We start from the raw sequence: 26477 nt of genomic DNA, 5'->3' as shown, positions 1-26477 counted from the left end.
TTGCCAGCCGCTGATAGCGGTGGGCGCACGCAGATTTCGCGACGCAGGCCAGTCTGTCTGCAGTTCGGAGTGCGGATGGGGTGTCCTGGCTTGGACAATCCAGGTGTCCTTTTCATTACAAGGGGTTGGGGCAAACTGCTGGCGCTGGCATTTTGCATGCTCCAAAACACTCTTGTTTTGAGTGGTCCGGTGGTGCCCGGGGCTGGGCACCTGCCCATTTCCCGCTACATCCTTAACCCGTGGACCAGAGGCGAAGCGAAAAGGGCTGGCTTCAGGACGCGACGGGCAGAGCCCGCGCGGAAGGTTTCGTCCGCAGCCCACGCGGTGGCGCTGTAGGAAGAGGACGCCTGGGCTGGGGCTGGGACCCGGGAAGTGACCCAGGCTCCAGGGTGGCAGGACTTTGACGACAAGTCGAGCCCGAGGGTCTTCGCTGCCACCCTGGGCCCCAAGTTCCTCTGCCTCATTCCGTGTTTCCCGCAGGAAAACGCAGTGGGTCGCGAGCGCGACTCGTGGCTGCAACCCCCGCCCTGAGGTGAGGGGCGGAGAGGCAGCGGTGACTCCTTCAGTGTTTCCTTTTTTTGCCCCTTTGCCTTGTCACCCCGGTCGTGTACAGTCGATTTCTATAAATAAAGTAGGTTAGCAGGGCAGTCATTGCCTTGCAGCACTGCTGCAGGAGATTCACCTCTTGGCTCATGAAAAAGAATGAAAAGACCCGGGAGCCCCGGTGTGTGTGTGGGGGGGCGTTGCCAGGTGTAGCTGGGGTAATGCTGGAGCCCGAAGGCCTCCGCCTTCCCGTGCTCTCCACCCGCGGCCCAGGAAAGGACATCCGGATCTTCCAACCAACCATTCTCCCAGCTCTGAAACCTGTCTCCTCGCTGTCCTACTCCCTGGGCAGGCAGTGCCCACTCCAGAAGCCCATCTCCTGCACCTGGGACCCCAGTGCAGAAAGCTCCCTGTCCTCTCCTGAGGCAGCTCCTGGGCCAACTTTGCGCCTCCCTTTTCGCCCACTGAGCCTCTGCACTGTGAGTCCCGCTGGACCCCCGACCCTACAGCCTCTTGGGTGTTCGGCTCACCGACTTATGCGGACTAGTTGCCCACCACCCTTCCCCAATCAGTTGTCTCCCTGGGGCGCATCTCTCTGTCCAGGCCTCAGAGGCTTCTTCGTTTTCGGAAGGGAGGAGGACCTCCGCCGTCCCTACCTCTGGCGTCCAGACGGCTTCCTCACCACTCCGCCCCCGCCCAGGCCCCCTGAGCCGCTGGGGGAGCCAGGAGTAACTTATCTTTGCTTGGCGCGGGATGGGATTTGTCCGGCTCTGATGCCAACGAGGAAGGCGTGCGGATAACGAAGTAAGTGTCCCCCGCCCGTGCACTTCAGTCAGTCCCCAGACGCCCCGGAGCAGTCTGGGGAAGGACTGGAGCCCACTCGGGTCGACCTGTCCTTCAAGGTTCGTCCCCCTCAGGGTATCTTGGCCCCTAGCCCTTGTCCTCTCCGTGCATCCGATTTCTAGTCCAAGCCCCTAGCCGTTACACTGTCTGAGAAAATGTCGCTCAACTCTCCACGGACAGTCCGCGGTGGAAATTGGCTTCAGAGCTGGCGTGGGCTTCATTTGAAAGAGATGATTCCCTCCCGCCCTCCTCCCATCCCTAGCAGGGCAAGCTCCAGGGGAAGAGACAGGCCCGTTTTGGTTTCTAGAAGCCGTCGAAGGCTTTTGATGCTGGCGGTTCCCATAGTTTTCTCTGTGTGTTCCGGGGTGGATGGAAAACGCGGCACAACTTTTCCGTGCTAAGAGGCAGCATACTGCCAGGAGGGTCTCTTTGCCTGAGTGACCAACTTGAAGGCCAGGGAGCCGGGGAATGAATGCTTCAGTGGCCAGGAGAGCCCGGCCGGCCGAGAGCCGAAGTTCTGTGCCCATCACCTTGCACCCTACACCCGGACAGTCCGGCCCAGGCCGTCTGGCCCAGGCATCCAGGGAAGGATGGTTGACTAAGGTCGAAAGCACGCAGGACAAAAACTCGGTGTCCACAAAGAGAAATCAAGGAATATTGTCACTAAAAGTGCAGGCCATAAGAGAAAGGACAAGAAAGGCCTGACAAGAGAGAAAAGGAGAGAAGGGAATAAGTAAAACTATACACATTTAAGACCAGAGTATAAAGAAAGATCCATCCGTTGATTTTTAAAATAACAGATTTCAGTGTGTTTATGAAAGATAGGCGACCTTTTACTAAATGACATAATAAAAATTGGGGGGTGGTAAAAGAAGGGGGAAAAGTCTGTGAGAAGTGTGAGTCTCACGACAAAAATGTCAGTGAGAAGCAAACTGAGAGATAAAAATGTCCCCCAAATGTGAACTTTGTTTTGAGCACTGAAACAAACTACCTCCTATTGTGCAAAAATGGGGTTTGAATCAAAGTATTTAAAAAAAGACAAACACAATTAATACAATTCCTTTCTTGAGTGTGATTTTGTTTCAAAAATATTTGAAAATAAAGAATTTGAGGACTACAAAACGAAACCAAACAAAAAACTCTGAATCATTATCAAATGTATTTATTTACTGTTTTAAAAAGTAGAAAATCCTAGCGAAAAGTAAAAATAAATGTTTAAAATATCTCTTATTGTCGAAACTAAACATGCTGGAAATAATTGCTTACTTCAGTTGAAATAAGGTCAGTACAAAAATTGTGCAGTAAAAAGCATATGTAATTTGAAACAGAAAAAGCCTTTATTAGGGATAAAACCCAAGGGGGAAAAAACCCATACCAGGCATACATCCCAAAACTTCCTAGAATTCTCCTTTTTTAAATCGAAAGAAATTTGTAAAATGTGTTACTAAATACGAATCTACAAACATCCAAAATACATTTCTGGTAATAATTAATTGCATTTGACATTTTCCTCTATGTTTAATGCAATTTTAAACAATTTAGGGTTTTTGCCTAAAATGATAGATTTTTTTCACTATCAAAAATGGACAGGAGGAAACTCCAATAAAAACAAAAATCAATGAATTTAAGAGTATCGAATGTGAAAGCAAACTAGCCACAATGTACATTTAATTGTATCTAATTGTATATTTTATTTAAATAACCCTTCTCAGGGGTTTAATAATTTAGAATCAATAGTTCCCTTCAAAACATAATAAAATATTTACACTTTATAAAATATTAACCGATTAACAATACGGCCAGCCTTGTTGTTTATAAGAGTGTAACTGAAGTCCTGTAATCATGCTGTTGACACAAGCCTGTGAGGTTAGCGAAGTGATCCTTAGCAAAATGTAAATGAAGATCTTCAGACAGTGGTGTTTATAAAATAGCTCATTAATGACTTAGGATTGAATCGCTCCAACCATTCGCATCATCAGATATAATAATAGTGACGAATCAGACAGGAAAGATCCTGGCTAAACCATTTGCATTTTTTTCCAGAAGTACTGAAGTCCTAATATCACCAATTCTTCTAAGTTCCTGGACATTGATCCGGAGGAGGATTCCACAGTTCAACACCAAGGTAAGGAAGGAAACAGCATTATTATCGTTGTTAAGATATTAATAAGGAATACGTTTTCCCTCATTTGAAAAACGGGCTAAGTTTGACAGTGGTAGCTGGTTTCTGCAACACCCCTTTCCCATTTAGAGGTGACAGTACAGATTTTTAAGTTTGTGGATCAGACTTACAGTTTGTTTCTTTGCAGCCAAAAACCTTTTAGCTACCACCACGGGTCGATTTACTTGTGCCATTTTGCTCTCACCAACTTCGAATTGTGCATTTTCTCCAACCCATTTCACTGGGGGTGGGGGTGGGGTGCGGGGTTGGGGGGAGGATAGGGCTTGGGTAAGAAAAACAGGGAAAGGAAAACGCTGCCTAAAACTCCCAGGGTGGCTCCCCTAAGCTTTACTATCCTGCTCGCTTCCTTTCTCGGCTAGGCTCCGACCGTCTCCCAGGTCGTCTCCCGCTCCTCGGAAACTTGTTGGGCGGTGCCTGAGTTCGGGGTTCACCCGGATCTGGGCGCCGATTTAGGCCGGGGGCAGGTTTCGTTTCGGGGACCCTTTCTCTTCCAGAGGCTCTCAAGCCTCCCAGGCCGTGCGCATGCCGCCCACCGGAGAGATGCGGCGAGTGAACCACGGCCTGGTCCCGAGCACAATCGGCGAAAGCGGCTTTCTGCGGTCTCTGAACCGGCCGGGATTTCCAGGATTGCACCCGAACGCGTTTCCCGAAACCGAACTTAGTTTGGCCCTCTGGCGCCGCCGTACAGTCAACGCTTCTTAAGGGGGACCGGTGGCTTAGGCGGCGAGCTGTGGGAGAGCCCTCGGGGTCCAGGGAATTAGGAGGGAGAGCCTAGGTGTGCTGGAGGGACAGGAGGCACAGCCATTTGAGTGGCCTTCTCTGGCCTCAAGGCCAGCGGGGACGAGTCCACATTTTCTTGTCCAAGGTCCCAGGGGCTAATGTCCGCCGACGCCTCAGGCATCTCGCGGGGGCTGCGGCCCCTGCCCACGTGCTTTTCCTTAAGGAGGCCCCGAGCCCAAGTGGAATCTCTGGGACAAAAGCGCGGCCAGAGGCCGGCCTGTTCGGCTAGTGCCCGTGCCACCTTAAATCAGCACCGCGGCCGGAGTAGGCTGCGGGCGGCCGCGGGAGTCGGCAAAAGTTTGTGGCTCTTTTACGCCTTCGCAGGACCTGCTGGGGGACGCTCCTGCACGGCCTCCCCCGGATCGGGGAGGCCGAGTCCTCACGGCACAGTTCTGCTCGCGCCCGCAGCCCAGCGCTCCAGCAGCTCGGGGTCCCCAGTAGCCCCAGTCCCGCAGCCCTGAGGATTGGCAGCTCCGCCGCTCTCGCTGCCACAGCGTCACGGCCTCCAGGCAGCCCGGGCTGCGGCGCTCGCGATGTCGCCGGCGCTGCGAGCGCTCCAGGGATGCCATCCAGGGATGCACCCCACCCTGCGCCCACCACGCAAGCCCCTCTCTGCCACCCACAGCCCAGCGGGCAGTGGCCCTGCTGCTGCCATTTGGGACACCCGGGCCATTGTTCCGGACTCGCGGCCGTGCCAGCTCTGAGCAAGAAGCGGCCTTCCCTGCGCGCGCGGCAGCTCGGAGCGCGGCGGGCCCGGACGGTCGGCTCCCCGCGGAGGGGGAGCTCGCAGGCACCGGGAAAAGTTGCTCCGAGGGGCGGAGGCGGTGGGCGGAGGCGGTGGGTGGGGGAGGCGATCGCCCTCCTATCTTCAAAGTCGAAAGTACTCTGCGCAGTTAACGGAGCCTGGAGCCGAGGCATCCGCCGCTGCCTGCTGCGCGTCGGTCTGCGCCTCCACCGGCAGACGCGGCACCCAACGCCTGCCTTGTCGCCGCCGCCTCCGCGCGGGGACGAGTGCGCCTACGGGCTGGGCGAGGCGGCCGCGCCCTGGACCCAACACAAGGAGGAGGACCAGACCCCGGGCCCTGGTACCCGCCTGCGCCCAGACGCACCCACCCGCTGGCCGCGGCCACCACCTCGCGCCGCGCTCGGTCCTCTGTCATCCGTCCTTCGCTGCCCCGTGCACGAGGTCCTCGCCACCCCACTCCGACCGCCGACTCTCCTCTTCCTCCTCCCTCCTCCCTGCCTCCCACCCACCCCTCGCCTGTCCCTCTGCCTCCTCGGCAGCCCCGCCGCCGTTGGGTCGCCTAGCTCACGGCGATTGATTGATTGATGTTTAATTTCCTGCCAGGCGGGGCCCCCCTCCCCCCGCAACCTCCCCAGCCTTCCTCCCCGCCCCCCACTCCCCTCCTTCCTTGCGGTGGACCAGTCTGGCTTGGGTTTGGATCCGTCCCCCCCACCCCCATCCCGAAATAACCCAAGACTTCCCCTACCCCCACCCCAAATTATTATTTTGAAGGCGCTAGATCTGGGGACGGAAAGGGGGAGGGGGAGAAATCGGAAACCGAGGACAACCCAAAAGGACTCACTTTGCCTGATGACTCAACGCAACTAATAATCATCTCCCTCTCAGTGTGTCTCTCTCTGCGGCTTGTCAGTGAGTCCGGCTCTGGCTGTTGGCAGAGGCGGCCGAGAGGGGAGAGGCTGGAGGTGACAGCTTGGGCGGCCGCCGCGTTTCCTCCCGCGCGCGGTCCCAGGTCCCTGCGCCTTCTGGGGTCTTGGTGGCACCGGCCCCGCCGCTCTGGCTGCGCCTCCTCGCGAGCTAGCGGCCCAGCGAACCGGCAGCCCCGGCCCGCCGCCGCCGCCGCTGCCTCCCGGTTCTCAGCCCTTTCTCTCCAGAACGGGTCTCCTTCCCGAAGGTGTGAAAAGGCTCTTTCAGCCTCCTTCTCTCTTACCCCCTCCTCCGCCGTCCCCTCCCCCGCTCGCTCGGGTGTCCCTTTGGAGGAGTCCTTTCCCTCTCCTCCTCCTCCCCCTCCTCCCCCCCCCCTCAATCATCATCATAACAACCATCTCCGCACCAGAAGAAGACACCCTGACCCAGGACCTTAAACGTTAGGACCTGGGAAAGAGGAAAGGGGAAGGAGTAAAGAGAAAGGAAGAAGACTAGGACAACACTGCAAAGCAAAACACCAGAAACTTTCCACCCTGGATTCTCTACTTTTGCTCCATGGACAGAGCCCCAGCCAGCCAAGTTTCAGACAGACCGTGAGCAGTAAGTACACAAGGCGAGGGCTCCCGCGCCGCGCTCGGGAGTTCAGGGAAGCCCCGGGGCCGGCTAAGTTCCCTCCCTGCCGTTCTCGCCCTCTGGGCCAGCGAAGTCTGGGAATGCAGGCGAAACCCTCGCACGCAGCCCTTCCGTTGCGTCCCTGCGTCTCTCGCATCCTTCCTTTCACCTCCGCTCTGACACCCCCACCTTGTCTCCTTGACCCGAGGCAACACGGCTTCTCCCCGCGGCGAGAGCGCCCTGGAGGATTCCCAGCGCACTAAGTTGTGCCGGGGTCCTGCTTCTCGCGGGTGTCAGTAACAATGCGAGCGCCGTTTCATCAGGTGTTTCGTCTCCTTCCCCGCCCCCCAAAATCTAGGGGCGCAGAGACCCACGGCTTCTGTAAGGAGCGCGCTGCTAACCAAGCCACCCGGAGGAAAACTTTCTGGAGCGATTTTAAAATTGGGATTGACGAAGGCTGCATCTAGAGTTTAAATGCTTTTTGTTTTTGTGTTTTATGCTGAAGAGCTTTAAAAAAGCACTCAGGATCGGATGAAGATAGGAACGCTCCATAATAACGATTGTAGCACCCGCCCTTGTGATGGAGGTTATTCTAATAAATACCTCCAAGTGTTTCTGGATGCTTATTAATGTGGAATTAGAATTGATTTTATGCAAAGTGTGTATGTGTCTCAGGACTTGCTCCGTAAAGGTAAAAAGTGAGGATACAAGGGGTTCTTTTACCCGGCCTTTGGCTCCTGCCCGGCCATTCACAGCGCATTTATCAGGTGGTTAATTCGGTTATGGACTTGTGTACACTCCCAACTCCCTTCCCAAGTGTGTGGAACGTCTTTTTCTGAGTTCACGCCTTCTGTAACCCTGACCCCCAGACGGCGAGGCTGTTGTACCGCGAACAGTTTATGCCAGTCCTATCCCAATGAATGGGCCACTTCTAGGTGCCCCTGGGCGCCGACCTTGGCCGCGTCACCGAAGAAGGCTAACTTCTGGGGAGCAGCGACTGGGCAGAGTCGTAACACCTCAAGTTCTGGGCTTCCTTTGGGCCGCCCAGTGTAAGGTTGGGACCAGCGTCCCGGCTCGGGCCCCTCGGGCAGCGTGGGAGGAAGTTTGTATGGCTGTGGTGCCGCGCTCTGCCACTGGCCTGAACGTCTATCACGTGTGTGAGCGGTTTTCCCTCTTTTTTTCCCTCCCCCTTTCCTCCCCCCCCCGCCCCCTCCCTAGGTCCCTGCGCGTTTTATTGCGACCTGCCGGTGGGAACTTTGTCTCCGAGTCGGAGCAGCATGGAGCGGCGGAGCGAGAGCCCGTGTCTGCGGGACAGCCCCGACCGGCGGAGCGGCAGCCCAGACGTCAAGGGGCCTCCCCCGGTGAAGGTGGCCCGGCTGGAGCAGAACGGCAGCCCCATGGGAGCCCGCGGGAGGCCCAACGGCGCCGTGGCCAAGGCCGTGGGAGGTAACAGCCCGGAGCAGGGAGGCGCGCGCAGCCCCGCGGCCCAGTGATAATGGCCCGGGTGTCAGGGTTCAGGTTGATTAGACACTGTCGCGGTGTAGGATTACAGGAAGTGAATTCCAGGTTGCCAAATAATGCCCCGGTCGCCTCTCATCTGCAACTGGTAGCTTCATCTCGAGTTAAAACAAGAAAGTGGTTTACCCAGAGGGTGGCATTTTTTGGGCACTTTGCCACTGTGTGCTGAGGTGTTGGCAGGTTTATGTCACAGCCAGCTAACTGTTTCTAGATTTTCCTAGAGAGCTTTTTAGTGATTTAACTCTTTTGCCTTGCCTCAGAGTATCTGTTGTAGGGATGAAGTGTAGGTGCGTTCGCTTTTATGAAATAAAATAGTCCTCAGTGCTCAGGCTATTACGAGAGTGTTGGTGTTACTAAGTAGTTAGGGCAGTGCTTCAAGACGAATGACAATTGGTAATATTTCCTGACACATTTCAATTGGGAAATAAGGAATCACCATGAGTCTATCAGGCCCTTATAAACTTTAATGATATTGTTGTCTATAAAGTTTTCATATGCATTTGTAACTTTGTTATGAATTATAAGACAACAGGTAAAAATAGCAGAGTAGGCTTATTAACTACATGCTCTTTCTCCTCCGAAGAATAATTTTATTTAAAGAAAACATTTTGTGGTTTTTACCACTTCAGCGACTACTTTCTTTTAAAGTGATTAGGAAAAGTAATCTTAGAAAATAAAGATATGAGAGAAATTTAAACATTACAATATTTTGAGTTTGTATGCCATTTACTTAGTTGTCATTTACATATAAATGTACAATTCTACATGGCATGCAAGTTTCTTTGTGTTTGGGATAAATTACTAGTTTAATTGTTTTATTTCTAAGCTTTTTTTCCCTAATATTTTCAACAGTAGCCCATTTAATATAATTCTTTATGTTAGCCCACCTGAAATGATAGACAACCCTGGCAAAACTTACGATAAGCTCCCACCCCCACGATCCAAGTGTCCATTGTGTGTGTTTTGAAGTAAATGCCTCTCTCTAAATGTCCACTCTGTTTTAAAGAGTTAAACACATACATTTTATAAAATGACTTTTTTTGTTTTTACTTATTTTGCTATTTCTGTTTGTGGTAGACATTCAGGATGGGGTTTGAGTTAATCATCTCCTTTGAAAAGCATTCATCCTCTCAATTAAAAAAAAAATATTTGACTATAGATGTGGCTTGTGTATCTCCCCTTATAGGGACTTCAGAATATATTTTAATGAAGGAAAACAATACATGACAGTTCTGTGACCTACTTTTTAAAAGTGAGGATTATTAATGCTTTGTTTTGTGATTGGAGCAGCAACTTCAGACCTTTCATATAATCATTTGGTAGATGCATAAAAGAAAGAAAAATATGAAGTGAATATGGTGGGACCAAACATAAGATGATTTGGAAATCTTTGAAGGCAGTGTGTTCCAGAGTGGCCTTAAGTGTAAAGAAAAAACTTGGACTTAAAATTTCAGTCTTTTTCTGAAGACCTAATAAAATTCACTAGATTGAAAGAAGTCTCTAAACATTTTAGGATGTAATTGTTAACAATTGTACTTCCTAAAACAAAGTTGTTGTTTTTTCTTCTATATCATATAGAACTATGGAAGAAACTGCCTAGTTCTGTTGACCAGGGATACCTTTAGTTTTAAGTAGTGGTTGCTTTCAAAGTTTCTGAGACTATAATTCACATTTGATAACTTATTATAAATTTGATACAAACCAAAATTATTGTTTTGGTGAAAAATAATATATTTGTTTCCACCAGTTGCCTTAGACACTTTCTCTGGGGTTTAGCTTAATTTAGTAATAGCAAAGGTATTATTAGCTGCTTCCCAAATTGAAAATAAAGACTACATTATTTTGTCTCAATACGTATCTTTATAATACTTAATAGTAAAGTGGTTAAAATAGCTTATGTTTGGTGGAGTTTTAAAGTAATTTTTCTTTTTAAAGAAAGCTTTTATTCTATATAGCATAATAGAGTGGAAAAGGGATTAATTTAGAGAACTTCAGAATATAACAATTTAGAATATAAAATTTTGATAGTGTAAAGCTTTCTTACTGAATGTTAATCATAATTTTGTGGGTTTAAATTTATATAGTTTTCAAATGTACATTCAGATGTTAATAATTTCACTTCTTTGCAACTTTTAATTATATATATAGATTACAGTAAAACCAAGCCTTTTTAAAAATGTACATTCTAAATTTAAAAAAATATTTAAAATATATTTCTAGTTAGAGATTTTTTTATAATTGAAAGAGTTTTTTTGAACATAGGGTAATTATAAAATAGATTATATGTCTACCACCCTGCATCCTTTTGTTTAAATTTTCTTTATAAAGCAATATAATAAGCATAGATGACTATGAAAGTATTTATAGCTCTGCATCATTTTTCAGATATAGATTATAGTCTTATCAATGTTATAAAGGTGGATATGATAACATTTGTTTTAAAAATAGAGATAAAAATTTAGGAATATATATTTGTTAATCTTTAGTGCTCTTCTTTCTTAAAAGCTCTCCCCCTAAAAAGTGGAGAAATTAAATTAATTGGTTGCCCAATAAAATAGCAATTTATCTTATTCCTTCTGATAAGCAGTGAGGTAAATAAATGTTTCTGAATGCATTGGTTGCAATAGTGAATTCTGTTGCTGTTACTGTACTTTTTTAGAGAGAGGGAAATTGTTGTTTTTTGATGAGAACTAAATATTCATGAAAGGGGGGCTTTATTTTAGTATCTGAATTTAACTAGTAGAGGTGGTAGATATACTGTCACAGTCTTCAAGGTTGTATTTTAATAGGGGACTTAAAAGTTAGTGCATTGTTTACAATGTGGTTAGCTTTAGAAGACTCTATTAGAAATTAGATCAGTTTTGCTTTGTCTTTCCAACACTTTCTAGGATTTTTTTGCTCTTATCTAAGCAGTGTGTTTTAAAGCATGTATGTAATAAAATATAAGTGCTCAGATGTGTATGACAGTCAGCTTTTATAGAAGGTCCTTAGGGGAAAAAAAGGCTAATATCTCTTTAAAAAACATATGAAGGCTGGGAGAGAGTTTAGAGCAAGCAAGAGCACCATGGTGTTGACAGCTTTATATCCCTGCTGGGTAACATTCACTTACTAGAATTGGCGTCCCCTCTCAGCTAGTAATTCACTCCATAAGGATTTTGAGAAAGGATGATTAATGGTGGGAAAATTTATATTTGTGAAATTGTTGATTAAAACTTACAGATCTATTTGAAGATTTAGAAAAGGAAGAGGTTATTAAGAATGATGAAAATAAGAATCAGATGATCTTTTTTACCGCTATTAGAATAAGTATCTAAAATGTTCTGCTGTATGGAATGCTTCAGCCATGTAACCTACAGCATAAAATGAAAGTGATGCCAGTCAAGTTTCTAGAGGAAGTAAGGCGTTCTGCTTTCCTCCAGGACTGCTGAAAGGTGCTAGCCAGTTGTGCTTTAATAGCAATAAATTATTGTGTTTTATTCATTGTTAACACTAACATCTTCGTTTTTAATGTTTGGCTTAAAGAAGAACTTTCAGACAGCTTTATTTAAACTGAATGAACAGCACTTGAATATACCAGATGGTGTATTTGCTGATAGGAGGTATTAAACATCAGAATCTTTTTGATATTTTTTATTTTCCTATGAATTTTTATGGGTTTTTTGGTGTTAAGTGTTCTAGATTCTAGGAAAAAATATTTAAACATTGGGGATATCTTTTAGGGCATTTGCTTTTTTTAAAAAAATATTTATTTATTTTTGAAAAATAATTTTTTGAAAAATAATTTGTTTTACCAATAACAATTTAATTTTGTTGAAGAACTGTCTGTTGAAGTTATAACTAGTCTACATGAGGTAGACGTATTCTACTTGCTACCAGGCAGTTCTTTCAAGAACATAACTGTCTTATTGCAAGGGAAAAAAATCATTACGCAGTATACACTGATGTATTCAAATAGGGAAGCAAATGTGATCAAGATTGTTAGTCAGGGCCTCATTTAGAGCTGAACATTGTCTACAACAACAGTTAGTTTAATTGTCTACATGTGGAACATTTCCTTTTACATTAAGAGTAAAAGAAATGTAGTTCGGATCAGGTGTAGTCACCATATTAGCAGTAGTAGAGAGACATTTTACTTTTTTAAAAAGTGCAGATATGAAAGTATAAATATTTATATATTGAAATGTATAAAATACTTAGAAATTTAGAAATATATTGTCAACATGGCCAAAATGGAGAAAAGTCAATTTCCAGAGATGAACACCGTAATACATGTAGGAAGGACATATATTATTCTTTGAAAAGAGAAAAGATTGTATTTCCCCCTCACACCCACATTTTTTTTAAAGGTTTTAAGATCTTTTAAATAGAATGAACTTAGGCATTGGGGTCATCCAGCAATCTAGCGTGTCCTCTGTAGTTTTGCTGAGGTAGAAAAATAGCCCTTCTCTAAAGTGTTTTTAGTTCTTGGCCTGTTATTAAAATAAAGATATACTTGGTTAAAAAATATATGCAATGAAACATACACATTAAACAGAACATAGGGTATCCGCCCCTCTAAGTCCTAAGCATAATTTGATGTTTCAAGCAATTTTGGAAGCCTTATGTTCCATCAGCAGAAACCCACTGACCATTGTATATTCAAGATCATCTGCAGTGAAGTATGTGTGTGTGTGAGTGAGTAAGAGAGAGAGAGAGAGAACGAACTACACTGATGTCCCTTAAGGCATCTGTTTTTTAACCCTTGCAGGAGATCAGAAATATCATCCTTCCCTAGGGGGTTGTAACCAGCAGAATTGGTCTGTACATATTAGATAATCCATGTTAATTCTTTTGTCCTTTTGCAATTTTTTTTTAAAAAACCAATCTATCTCTGTAGAGAGGGAAAACAAGACTAATTATCATTTATTAAATAGCTAAGAATATGAATTTGAGTCATTCTAAGAATATGGAAGTCAGTTTTATTCAGGGCAAGACTACATTAATTTGGTATATCTGGCAAGATGGTAAACAGTGAAGTTTGGTGGTTCTACTTTGATAATTTAAAAGTCTTGTTTTTCTTTTTTAAAAAAATTCAATATAGAAATAGTTTATGTGCATATATTTAAAAGACATGTTAAATTAACAGAGCTAGATGAATTCCAAATTGTATTATTTTCTTGAGTCATGCTCATCTTTGGAAAGTTTTTAGATTTCTGTTGAGATAAAATTGACATAATTTATCACTATTAAAAAAGTTTCTTGTAACTAATTCCACATTAGGTGTATACAATAAGTACATAGTTTGTTTTATTTCAGGAAGCCAAACTTTATCCTACTTAGCATGTAAATCAATAAAAATCCTTTATATCCTTTTTATTTAATAAGTAGGCTTTTTTTTAACCTACATAACGGATGTGTGGTAACATAGTAATTTTTACTATCTTCCTTTCGTGAATGCTGAGATACAATGGCATTTTGGAACATATTTAAAGATGGAGCATTTGACAAAAGTTGTATGTGTAACAGTTTGTCAGTGAAAAGTGACAAGTGGGAAATGACAAATGAAATGTTGGCATCATCACTCTTTATTTTGATAAAAATGTCTCAATTTGCAGTGATATAATACTGTTTCATATTATTTCATGAGTTGTGTGAGAATGCATAAGGGGAATTTAGATTTTGTGAACGGAAAATTAGCAGCCCAAACTCTCTTTTCAGAAGCTTTGGCAGCAAGTTCCTCCTTCTCCCCCACTCCCCAAGAATAAGAACAGCAGTGAAATGTTGGATCTAACCCATACATTTTAACTCATTATTTTTTGGAAAAAAAAAAAAGAGATAAAATGATTTCAAGTAGGAGACCTTTATGCTTAGCTCAAAAATGAAGAAGAGAGTTTGCCTTTTAGTTTCCATTCTTTTCTTTATAGCAATTTTAAAATGAGTGATTTCCCTCTGCTGACTTTGATTGTATGGGTTTTTTTCTCACTTCCAATCACTACTGCTCTCCAGCATTAATTTAGGATGCCAGAAAGGAGAGCTGTGAATTTCTTTTGTTTTAAAGTGCAGTAGAGGTTTTGAAAATGCCTATGTGTTAAAAATGGATTTTTATATACAAAAGATTTGCCATCTTACTACTTAGGGGTAACATGATAGATATTTCAAAGTCAAAGTAGGCGCCCTGAATGGAATTGAGATATGAGTTAAAACAAAAGCCAGTTGAAAACTTACAGATTTTGAAAAACAAACAAACAAAAAAATGCGCAGATGTCACCACTATAGTGTGCTTTTCCATTTTCTGAAGTCCTATTACTTTTTATAGTTAGAGATCAGCCAAACATTTATTTTCTTCTTTTACATAGAAATAAGCCCCATAAACCACATGCTACAGTGTTTTTGTAAAAATGATCCATGGTGGAGTTTTCAAAATCATGGAACTGTATACTTTTTTTTTTTTCTATTAGTAAAATTGTTTTGCTATTTAATAGCAAATGATTTAAAAATTGTGGTAAAATGAGTATAATTAAGTGGCAGGGAAAGGCTATATCAGAAACTGCCTTCTATAACTTGTATTTCTTTTGCTTTTCAATTACAGAGTTTCACTTATTTTAAGTTTTAAAAAAACTAGGTAAAAAGACATAATATGAGATAAATGTGCTTTAATATATAATTATAGCAATTGGGTTTATGTGTGTATGTTTTCCTTTTTTAATTGATGTCTATGCCTTTAAAACTTAAATGAGTGGATGTTATAGTTACCAGTTTGATAAATGACTAAAATTTAGAAAAAAGCATTAATAGAAATTTCAAGATTTTGAACCTTGCAATAAAGTTATCAGCAAAATGTTAGTATTACAGTAAGCATATTCTGTATTTGTGGTTATGATATATCAGGATAGTAAAACCCTCTGGGGAAGTTATATTTCAATTTTAGTTGCTCCTGGTACTGTCATGATTTGCTAGTGAATAAGAAAAATTCGGTTCTGCCCTTATTTAGTTGCCTTGTAATTGGAGTGGAGTTCTATCTCAGCATAGTTGGTTATTGAACTGCAGCATAACATAAAACAAAAGATTAAAAAATTAAGGAGAAACACTATAAGCTACTATTTTTGAAAACGGATGCATTTCACACCAGGTTAACTACTTGATTCCCACTGATGGTTACACAGTTACTGAAATGTACACAGCAGCACAGTCAGTGTCTTTGTTTCCTTGAAGACTTGCACACACACACATATATATATATTTATTATGTGTAATAATATATAATATAATAAAATTCATATATATCAAATAAGTATAGATAAATATATATTTAGTATATATATTTTATATATACATATATATATAAAATAATAGAGACTCTAGTTAGAGCAAATGTTTTCCAAAGCATTAAGATCTGACAGAGGTGATTTGCAGGCATCTGTCCAAGAATGAACTTGAATTTCCTCATGTTAACCGTAGATATCTTTTTCTTTCTTTTAAAAATACTTTTTACTTGTTTCTGTATTTGGCTGGGAAGCGAGTGTCTCAGTTCTTTTATAACCGATTATGATTGATTTTTTTTAACACAAGAAAATATTTTCTTTGCAAAGAGAGCAAATTTGTTTAAATGTCATGCCCAAGACTCCTGGGAAATGACCAAAGGCATAGAGTACAATAATTTTAGATTTCCCAATTATGCCCTGTATTAAAATTGAGTATTTTTATTGCATTTATTTTAATTATTTATAAATATAAGGAAAGGCAAAATTGATATATTTAATAGCATATTGGAAAAATGCATTCCTATTAAAACTCTTCAAATAGCAGTGCTTTTGAAATATTATTATTTATTTTTTATTTTTTGGTTAGCAGAACAAGAACTTTCTTTTGTCATAATCCAAAGATGCTAACAGAGCAGCATGATAAATGTCTCTTTAAGTGCTGTAGTAAAAGAAAATGACTTGTCTTCTGAGGCAGTGGAGAGTTTATGTTGTTTTGGACCCATTTCCTAAGCAGTGATCGAAAACAGATTACAATAACAATTATACAGTCAGAAGATGCAATATCCATTTCTGCTTTAATTGAGTGAAAGAATAATAAAAACATCATTAAGAAAAATGAGGTGGACCTGTCACACAATGTACAAATTTTTAGTCTTGGAGAAGATGCAGAATAACTGAAGTGCTTTCTGCATACTTTGTCTTGTTTATTAGCTAAAATCTGTTTTGGGGAGAGACTATTTGGCTCTCATTCTTCCCTGGGAAGTTCAGAGAGGAGCCCATGGGAAGTGGTTGCCTGGGAGACATTAAAAGTGCTCATTGACTTCATCTTCATATACAGTTTGACCAGGAAAATCATATTTTCTCAAATTCTACCTGAGGTGTAACTACCCTCTCCCCCTCTTTTTTAACTTGTGTAAATGGAAGTCAGAAGTAATAAATGTCCCCCTTGTTACAAAGCCCTGCCAAGAAAGGGCAGGTGTGGTTCCTAGGCCTGCTGTTCTTTCTCTTCTCAAAGCCCTAACCAGGCTAAATGGGAGAGAGAATTGAGGTTGAATTATGAGCACCCTTATTTCTTCCTAAGACACATAAGGTTGTCAGGGAACCCGAGTCTCCATGTGTACATGTCACTTGATTTTTACTCACCTGTCATCTGAGACACAGAGGCTCTGGCTTCAATCTGCAATCACTTGAACCATTCAATCGATAATCCTTAGCATTGCTGAGCCTCAGATTCTCATTCTTCAGGGTTGTGTTTTCAGCAACTCCAAGTGAACTTGCAACTGCCAAGATCAGTGGCTAGTTTTCCTTCACTCTGAGATGTATTTGTTACTTTATTCATAAAAACTCTGAGCTTCTGAGTACCTGGGTGGTGACAATGGAGTTATCTGAGGCACCCTGCTCACTGTGAGGATACTAGAACTGCAAATAATGCTGGCCATCAGAGCAGTTGGAGCCCAAGGTGGGACTCAGTTGACAGACTTAAAGGGGAATATTTCTTTGATCTCTCGCTAAGATTATTCTTCGGTTCAATATTTAAAAACCCTTCTAAGGCGGCAAAACAAAAGGAATGAGATAGGCAGTATATCCTCCTGATGGAGGTCTTATAATTCCAGAACTGTCCCAAGCATAATATCATTTTCTTCGGAGTGGAATTTATATCAAACAGTCCAAAAAAGCTTTTTAAAAAATGTTATTCAGTCCAAAAAGTACAGTTAATAGTGCCTTCATTAAAATACTTTTGTCAGCGAAGGGTTTTTCAGTTTTAACATTTGCATAACCTAACAGTGTTGATGAAGGCCACGAGCTTTAAGGGTCTATTAGTGGTTCTGTTTTTTCTGGACTTTATAATTTAAACCTAAACATTAATTCTGGGTGGAACTTGGCATAATGTCTTTTTGCCTTGGAGGGAATTTTTGTTGTATAATAAAAAAAAAGGGTTTTTTTTTTATACAATCACCTTCTCCATGTCCCCCTTCCTCCAAGTAAATAGCAATTAAATAGTCAAGGTTTTAAAAGGACTTCTTTAATTTAAAAAAAGGAGTGAGTATTTTAGGTGAATTTAACAATTTTCCATTAGTTCACATTACAAACTGTTGCTTTTGATAATAATAAGAAAAATCTATGAGGCTGATAGTGCAATGAAAGTATTTTCATCTGTCTGTATGTGTCCTGCATGCAAGAAAATCATGTGGTAACATTTTTTAATAAAATTATTTTTCACGACTTTGAAACTTATAAATTAGTTACCTATCATCTCTATTAGAAGCTGAGAGACATACAAAATTTTTTTTTAATTTTCTGTCACCTGTAGTTATAATATCGAGTAGAAGGAAAGACATTGGAATCTCACTGTAAAGTTATAAAGTGCCTGAATTTCTCAGTATTATTTTAGAAAATATACCTAAACTAAGATTCTTAAAATGATATTTTCTGTGTATTAATACTTTGTTGGAGTCGAATTGTTGTAGGAATCTGGTTACATGGTAAGTGGGAGATTAAAAAACAAGCAAGGAAACCCTTTAATGATCTGAAAACCAGAGGGTGTTGAGAATGTCAGTGAAGGTGTATACCAGGAGGGGAGTCTGCATGGAGTAGAGTGGGGCTAAACCAGGGCAGTCCTGAAGCTTTGCCTAGTTTTCAGTTTGTTCTTTCGATTTGGCAAATGTGGTATTAGAACACCAAAACCCCTTTATTATTGAGGGAGTATAAGAAAAGCAAATTGTTCTCTGGATAGGAAGTTATTACACATTTAAGACCCAGGTAAAGCCACTTTACCAGGGTAAATAAGGTGGTCCTGATTTTTTTCCCTTCTCGAATCTCTAGGTAATATTCAGCAAAACTAACTCTGTTTACAGGCTGATTCATATGGCAAGTTTGAGCCTTAAGCACATTTTTATAGCTAACTTATAAACCCCCCAAAACTGGAGCTTGGCATTGAAAGTCTGCCAATCCTGTTACAAATGGTCATTAGTTCCCAAGTGACTTTGAGGAGAAAAAGAGCTGTAGGAAAATGCTGTGACTTTAGTAAGAACCATTTTGCTTCATGTGTATTTTTTTTGCCACCATGGCAAAACGAGGGGACCTGTATGTTCAGGATTGATACTGAACACTCTCCTATGGAAATGTATAGAATTCCAATTAGCACAGGTCAGAGTATAAATGTACCTCTTTTCACACTGTTCTAAGTGGTTAGTGGAAAACAAGCTGCAAGTAATTCCCTTGGCCCCCCAATAAAAAGATTTATAGCAAAATAATTCTCGGCCCTATAATGGGACTGTTGTAGGTTTGTGTTTGATATTTGTGAGACTGAAATACAGTCCATGTACCCAAACTAAGCATTTATTGTAAACAAGTTAACTGCCAAGAGCTTATATTCTGTCAAACATAATTATATTGAAGATTGATGTATAGCTTGAAAGCGAGTTTGAAGGAGACAGTCCTTTTTAACCAAGGAAGGCTTCTGAGATACAGTTCCTCTCTTCCTTTGATATGATGATTTAGTAAAGCCGTCTTTCTCACAGCCATCCTTTTATAAATACATATACACATGCACACACATATATAATAAACACAGACTTGTTCTTTGAAAACATATCTGTTTGTCAATTCTACTTTTGTTAACAAAATAAAGAAATGAATTTATATTCTTGTAAACTGTTATGTTTCTTTTGTCATCTTCATCTAGATCTGGCAGTGATGGTACTAAGATAAAATAGCAGCTCATACCTCTCGGGGCACACTGGAGTTCACTCACAAACCTAAACCTATGCCTTTAAGTTAACCCCAAATGAAATTCTTTTCTTCTTTAATGTGGGGTTTGAAAGAGAGTGTTTAACTTGTCTTTTTGTTATTTTGTGTTGAGCTTGTGAGATTAGAACTGTTTTGAAACTGTGGCCTTTGAGGGGGAAGGCAACAGTAATATGCTTCATTTTGTGACTCAGAAATCATTTTAGACTTAAGGAATTTATGAATCCAGGGAATCTCGAGGAAGTGAAATCTTTTTGAGATTGAGATGTTCATATATGAAATTATCCCCAATTTAAAATGCTGTGGTGATCTCCCGTAGTTTTTTGCTTTGAGGAAGGTAGAGTCTTTCTTGCATTTTATTTAGGGCAAAGATGTTTTACTTTTTTGTTCAGGAGACACATCACTTTAGGTTTTGGTAACTTCTCAAAGGCAGTAAGAACTGGAATAACATTTCTCCTTTGGCTGGGTGATAGCCTTTGAATAAACATATTAAGGGTGAAAATAGGTTTTCTATGGATTTCTATGCAGTGACTTAAATGGTCTCTTTAGTTTTTTAATATTAAATTTATTATTTTGGAAATTATTTAACCTATAAAAATTATAAAGAGGATGTTTTACAACCATAAAATGAAAAAAGTAATAATATATTAGTTTTCTCTGTTCTGTTTTTCTGATTTAAGTAATTGCTATAAATTACACAGGTACATATGTACTTAAGATATTTTGTCTGGGAAGTAGTCCATCAGACCCTGGTTTCCCTGGTCTGTAGGCTGGGTTTTATTAACAATAATAATATCCTACGTATTACAAACCAGATTATCTCATTATCCCCTAAGAGAACTGGAGGATACGCACTATGATTTTGACTTTCTTGCTCCCTCTCTCTCCTCCTGTTCTTTTCTCTTTCTTCTCTCAATGTTAGCCCTGTCCAGGGGTTGGTTGCTATTGCATCTGGATGGAGGCATTTGTTGGATATAAGAATGAGAGTGGCTTTTAGTGGTTGGGAAAGAATGGTGGTGGCTGCCTGTCTGCTTAGGCTCCGGCTTTGTGAAATCTGCATTCCTTTCACAGTGATAATTTCTACATATCTATTAAGTACCCATAAATGTCTCGCTATTTGAATCCTAAACATAGGCAGTAGGATTTTCTTTTGGTAAGGAAGAAAGCCTTTTATTTTTGCCATGAAAACTTTCCTTTTCAGTTTTTTATTTGATAGAAATCTCTCCACTCTAGTATGATTTCCTTTGAGGCTTTGCACCAGTGTTTGATCTCAATTTTTAATAATTTTTGTGAGTTAAATTCCCTAAAGAAAACATGGTTGTGCTATGAAATATTCCCACTAGAAATCTGGGTAGTCTTGTCTTATTGAGAGCTGAGTGCTTGATTCCTTTATTAATTCCTTGCTGGAGAACCATAGCACAGTTAACCTTTCCTTAACACTACACTAGAGAAATTAATCAAGCTATTTTTTTAAAAATTGTTTGAATTAGATAAAATAACATTTTAGGAGGAGCTCAAAACCTAAGGTGATGAAGCAAACATTAGTGTAAGGACATTTTTTATTGACTCCTTTTTAGACTCAGGTGGCTATGAGTTGCAAATAACTTTTCTAAAGAGGATAATGAGAATGACAGGAGAGAAAGATACATAATCACTTATGTACTATTTTAAAAGTTACCCTTTCAGAAAACCCCCAGAATAAAATTTTACTTAATGAAAGACAAAAATCCTGATATTCATGAATTACGGTAGAGTCATTTTTAATATGCCATTGAGTCTCCAGACTTATTAATACATACATGTATTTTTAACCTACTGTGAAAAGAACCTCAAGAATTCAGGTTTGAACTAAGGATACTTCAATAATATGCCATATGTCTGAACTTTCATGTAATATTCAAACTTGTATATACATTTTTCCTTTTTAAAAAACTTTTTTATTCCAGGATCAGTGGACATTTTGTCTCTCTGTAGTTACTAAATTAAAAAAAACAACTCTGTAGTCCTTCAGTGCAAGGCATGGGTAGGACTGTCCACAAGACCACCGAAGCCCCAACGTGTGTACGGCACAGGGCACAGTGCAGCACGCCCCTTTGAGTCACCCACCCGTTCACTGTGATGCCTTCCTGGTGGTACGCTAACGATTTCTGTCAACAGTGGTCGTGTACAGCTCTGGTCTGGCTACCTTCCCCAGGACAGCGTGGCGTGAGCTCCTGCATCCATGTGTACAGATCGTTTCCTAGAAAGCTTTCCTTGTCTGCTGATGCTGACTGCAGTGCAGTAGGGCCAAAGTGATGCCGACAAGTTTGACAGCTGGGGGATTATGGGAAAAAAACAGAATTGACACTGCCTATTAATGGTGGTGATTAATGTCTAGCTGGAATTAGCATTTTGTTAGACTAAACCAACATTTATTTTGGGCCTACTATAGGTCAGGCTCAGGGTGAGAGGGGACATTGAGAGTGAAAAAAGCTTATCCGAGGCCAGCCCATGTTTGAGAAGGAAAAATGTAGGCCTCTCATTCACGACAACTAGAGCCTTGGCATTCCTGACATCAGGGAATTTAGTTCCATGGTTCAAGCTTGCTGTGGCAGTTTCCTAGGTGTGGCTCAGACTTTTTTGTTTAGGTAAGTTGCCACAACGTGCCTCTTGTGTGCCTGTGAAATATGAAATTCTGTTTTGTGAACTGTCAGGCCAGCTGGATCCTGCCATCAAATTTATGTAACTGAAAGGTATTTAGAGACTTTGAGTTATCAATCAGCCTTCAGACTGGACTTTAGGGTGAATTGTGATCTCGCAGCTTGGGGGCAGGCCTGGAATCAGAGGTGTGGAAGGCCAGAGCCCATCTCCGTTCCCTACCACATGAGGCTCAATTTGAGCCTGTGGGGTGATCAGTGAGAGAGGCTGGGAGTCAACCCTCCCATCCCCACCCTGGCCTGTTTTCATTCTTACCTTCCAAAGTTAAGATTGGCCTCAGGGGCTGCAAAGTTGTGTTTGGTTTTACTAGAGAAAATTCTGAGAATAAAGTAATTCTTGATATAATTCCCCATTGAAAATAGTGGGAGAGCCATCAAAGAATTTTATTGTTGAAACTATAGTTGGAGGTCTAATCCTGAGTTGCAGACTACTGGGTCATGGATAAATATGAAATGGGATTTTTGCATATATGGCTCAGTTAGTGCTTACAGTAATTATTAAGCAGGTTTTGCCTTCCTCATAATTATAAAAGTGACCATGATCCTTTACCTGTGAATGACCTAGAATCGCTGCTGTTCCACCTCTTTCTCAGCTCCTGCTTCCTCTACAATGAAAGTTAAGAAAAACCCAACAAAAACAAGTGAATCAATCTTTCAGAGAATGTGTAGTTCACAAGCAAAGGATAGGGAGGAATGCTGGAAACTGGTGCAGTTTGGGGGAGCCTAGAGGACCCCCAGTTGACCTGTGGACTTGTGGGCAACTCCCTTGCACCCAAACGATTTCTCTGCTCTTTCTTCTAAAATTGGTGAAAATTTTTTTCTACATTATTTTAGTTACACTACCTGAAATTCCTCTCATTAGAAGTTTATTTGAAATAAAATGTATCTTTAACAATGAAGATGTAGCTGAGGAGATAAGGGGACCACTAAACCATTCAAACAGCAAAATGCTGCATCTTTTTATCGATTAATCTCTTTGGAATTTTTGTGATCAGCCCCTGGGGGGAGTAGGAGGCTGGAGTGGAATGTGGAGCCTGTGGCCGTCTTAGCCCAGGAGGCTGCTTGCTGTGTAGAAGACAGCAGGGCTGGGAAGAGCAGAGTAGGAAAGACATACTTGATCCATGATGAAGTTTTGCCTGGGACCCCAACAGGGAGGTGAGAGATACCCATTCTTTTTCTGGTGGCAATTCTTGGCACTCAGACTTTCCTTTATTATTTTAGTATGGGAAGAAGGGGCTAGGGTTTAATGTTGGCAAGATACTTCTATTCTAGTCTGTGATTCAGGATGTGTGTGTGACTGTGTGAGTGTGTGCCCACGTGTATGTGTGAGGGAGACAGAGAGAGAGAGAGAAAAAAAATATGTAAGGGTGTAGAGCAAGTAAATTGTTATCTTTCTAGTAAATTTGCAGTCAGAAAAGATAGTTCTTATCTCTCACTCCTTTCTCTCCCTGTCCTCTGAAAGATCCTGTATTATTCAGTCATTTGTTTCAGTGTCTCAAGGGGCTTTTGTTCTGTGATTTATTTATTGTGGTGGTTGCCATTTACTTCAGATTCAGTTTTAAGAGCCTCTGCCCTATCTATAGCCTTTATCATCTTCAGTTAGCTCTGGGACCTTCTCAGGTGATAGAACCAGACATGCCGCAGGCCCCGGGCAAGGGAGTGGGCCCTCTGACTGCCTTCCTTCAAGAAACAGATGGGCTTTAGGAGAAAGGCTGCCTCCTTTCTTCTCAGAGTGGCTCCAGTCATTCAGGGAGCTAGCTGTTTGAGGAATGAGGGTGGACCTAGGAGACTGAAGAACATATTCATTCACACTAACATGTGACCCATCCATTTGAGTCTGCCTTCCTCTTCCTTTCCTTTCCCTTTCCTTTTCTCTTTCTTTCTTCTTTCTTCCTTTCTTTTCTTTATTTTTTTTCTTTCTTTCATGTGTGACTGACTGACAGCAGGAACTGTCTTTGGTTCCTCCTCCATTCCTAGCCCAGTGCCTGATACCTGCTAGGCCACCAAAAGGTGATTCACTTACAAGCAACACAGATCACCCATTGCACATAGCAAGTGGTAAAAGGTCCTTTACTTAAAGGTCAAACCCTTAGATTTCTGAGGATGTGGATTTTGGAGTGTTGTTTTCAACCCCAAGAAAGCAACATGCCTGGCATTTAGAGTTGGATAACTTGAGCTGTCCTACTCTTGCCTCACTGCGTTCCTTGGGGCGTGTTACTTATTCTCCCATAGTTTCAGTTTCTTAATTTATTAAATGAGAATAATATCAACCTTCCCACAGGGCAAATGTGAGGAGAAAATAAAGGTATGCGTGTTAGGCTATATGGCGAACTAGGAAGTGCAATATAAAGGAGAGGTTTATTTTATGTTCCAACTTTGGTGGAAGACAGTTGAACCTTGTCATCCAGACCCCTGGTATGGGACCATCTTTCATCTTTCATTGTTGAATTACACATCCAGAGCATTAGAGAATACTTATGCTTTAGGTCACTTTCATAGCCAGTGTTGTAACATTTCCTGAAGTCTGTAACTGTTCTTTAAAATGAAGAGAAGGGGGGAAAATCCTTTTCCTTATTAAAGAAGTTGGATTAATACAGTTAGTAATAAAACAGCATCTACAATTGCAGAGAAGATATCACACTGGATTTTAGAATTTAACCAAGAATCTTCCGTCTTCAAGTCACCTAAGATTTGGATCACAGAGGAAAGATAACCAAAGGGAACCTAAGAAATACTCACAACAATCACACAATTGTCCTAGAATCAGTTTGTGATGAATTTATCCTGTGTGAGAAAAAACCATTGTGTATGTTGGTATTTGACAGGTTGATCAGAGCGGTGCTGTCTGATAGAATCATAAATAAGCCACATGAGTAATTTTAAATTTTCCAGTAACTGCACTAATAGAACATTAAAGAAACAAGATGAAGTTAATTTTGATAATATATTTTATTTAACTCAATATATCCCAAATACTATTTCTACATGCAATTAATTTTTTAAAATTATTCACAACATGTTTATTTTTATTTTTTGTTTGGTATTAAATTATTAAAACCGAGTATGTGTTTTACACTTATAGCACATATCAATTTGATATGAGCCACATTTCAGGTGCTCAATTACCATATGTGGTTAGTGGCTACTATACTGGGCAGGTGGTTTTAGAGTATAGAGTATGATGCTTTTAAAGACTTTCACCTTTTTGCTGTGGGGTGTGTTGAACACTTTAAGCTGTTATCATTTATATAATAGACCATTCAGTGATTATCAGTATCATTTTTATTCTGAAGAAATGCTTTTTAGTAAGTATCATGAGCATTGATTATAGACCCTGAAAAAAAATGATTGTTTTTTTTTTCTCTGTAAAATGATAGTACTACTGATTTTGAAAAAAAGGAAAACAGATTCCATTGTTTGAGAGCTATGTATCAGACAACTTAAATATATAATATTGTTTAATGCTCACAACAACTCTACGACATAGGTATTATTGTTAGCATTTTAACTAGGAGGATATTGAGCCTCCGAGAGGTCATATAAATTACTCAAGGTCTCTCACACAGGTAAGAAGGGACAGTGCCAGGTTTCCTGCCTCCAGAGGGGTGGGTGCTATTCATCACCGCATTTAACCATCTCCTCACCCTCTCAGTTTGCATGTGTGTCGCAGTGAACGGAGGCAGTAACAATGGTTAACTCTTTATAATTATGCACAGTTTTTTCAGAAATAATGTCATAATGAAAATGACAATTTCAGCATCATCAACTAATGATAGTTGGAAAAATGCATTTTTAGAGGGTCCCAGGTTTATTTTGCCTCTCTTACAACAGAATGCACCGTGTATCCCAATTGCCAGAACAATTCTTAATTTTTAGCAAATGGCGGTGGCTGCCTGCCTGTTCTGCTCACCTCCTGCAATTGTAAAAGGCTTAGCAAGGCTTATGATCAAAAGGTTCAAAGGTCTCTATTAGATCATCTGAAAATGGGTCTGTGGTACAATAAAAGAAAACTAATCCCATAAGCTTAAGATGTAGGGCTAGAACAAGAGTTTTTCTTTTTTCTTGTTCTTGACCATTTCTAAATTTTATTGCAAATGCATTTCAGTTTTACATTGCTATCCTTTTATTAGAATTTACCTTTTAATTCTTCCCATTCCTAATGTATTTTCCGAAGTGCTTTTCAAGCATACTCTCTAACTTTCTATCCATTGTCACTCCTTTCCTTTCTTTCTCCTTTTGTCTGGAGAGAGTGGTGGATAAAATGTATAAATATATCTTTTTAAATTTTTGGCACATATTTCTACTCATCCTTTTATAGTTTGCTTTTCTTAGGGATTTCCTGTTGTTAAAGGCTTTTAAATATATACCTTAATTTTCTTCTTCCCACACTTGACCTCAATTGTACTGTTTTACTATTTTTCATTTCT

General features: G+C 41.3%; 1 protein-coding gene across 2 annotated transcripts in view; it reads left to right on the top strand.

Moving 5' to 3' along the window:
* The first annotated feature begins 1257 nt into the window (after positions 1–1257).
* The window catches only part of SATB2 (SATB homeobox 2), a 182293-nt gene continuing 157073 nt past the window's right edge, over positions 1258–26477 (top strand). Inside the window, exons 1-3 of one of the 2 annotated variants that reach the window (XM_012739102.2) lie at positions 1258–1347; positions 3430–3511; positions 7848–8075. In XM_012739102.2, coding sequence (XP_012594556.1) covers positions 7907–8075 — 169 coding nt within the window. In that variant the 5' untranslated portion in view covers positions 1258–1347; positions 3430–3511; positions 7848–7906. Of the gene's footprint in view, positions 1348–3429; positions 3512–6230; positions 6618–7847; positions 8076–26477 lie in introns of those variants that run through there. The other variant, XM_012739101.3, reaches the window with a different exon arrangement.

The sequence above is a fragment of the Microcebus murinus genome, chromosome 8 (genome assembly GCF_040939455.1).
Source record: "Microcebus murinus isolate Inina chromosome 8, M.murinus_Inina_mat1.0, whole genome shotgun sequence".
NCBI classification, from domain to species: Eukaryota; Metazoa; Chordata; class Mammalia; order Primates; family Cheirogaleidae; genus Microcebus; species Microcebus murinus.
This window is presented reverse-complemented; position numbering and strand designations above follow the sequence as displayed.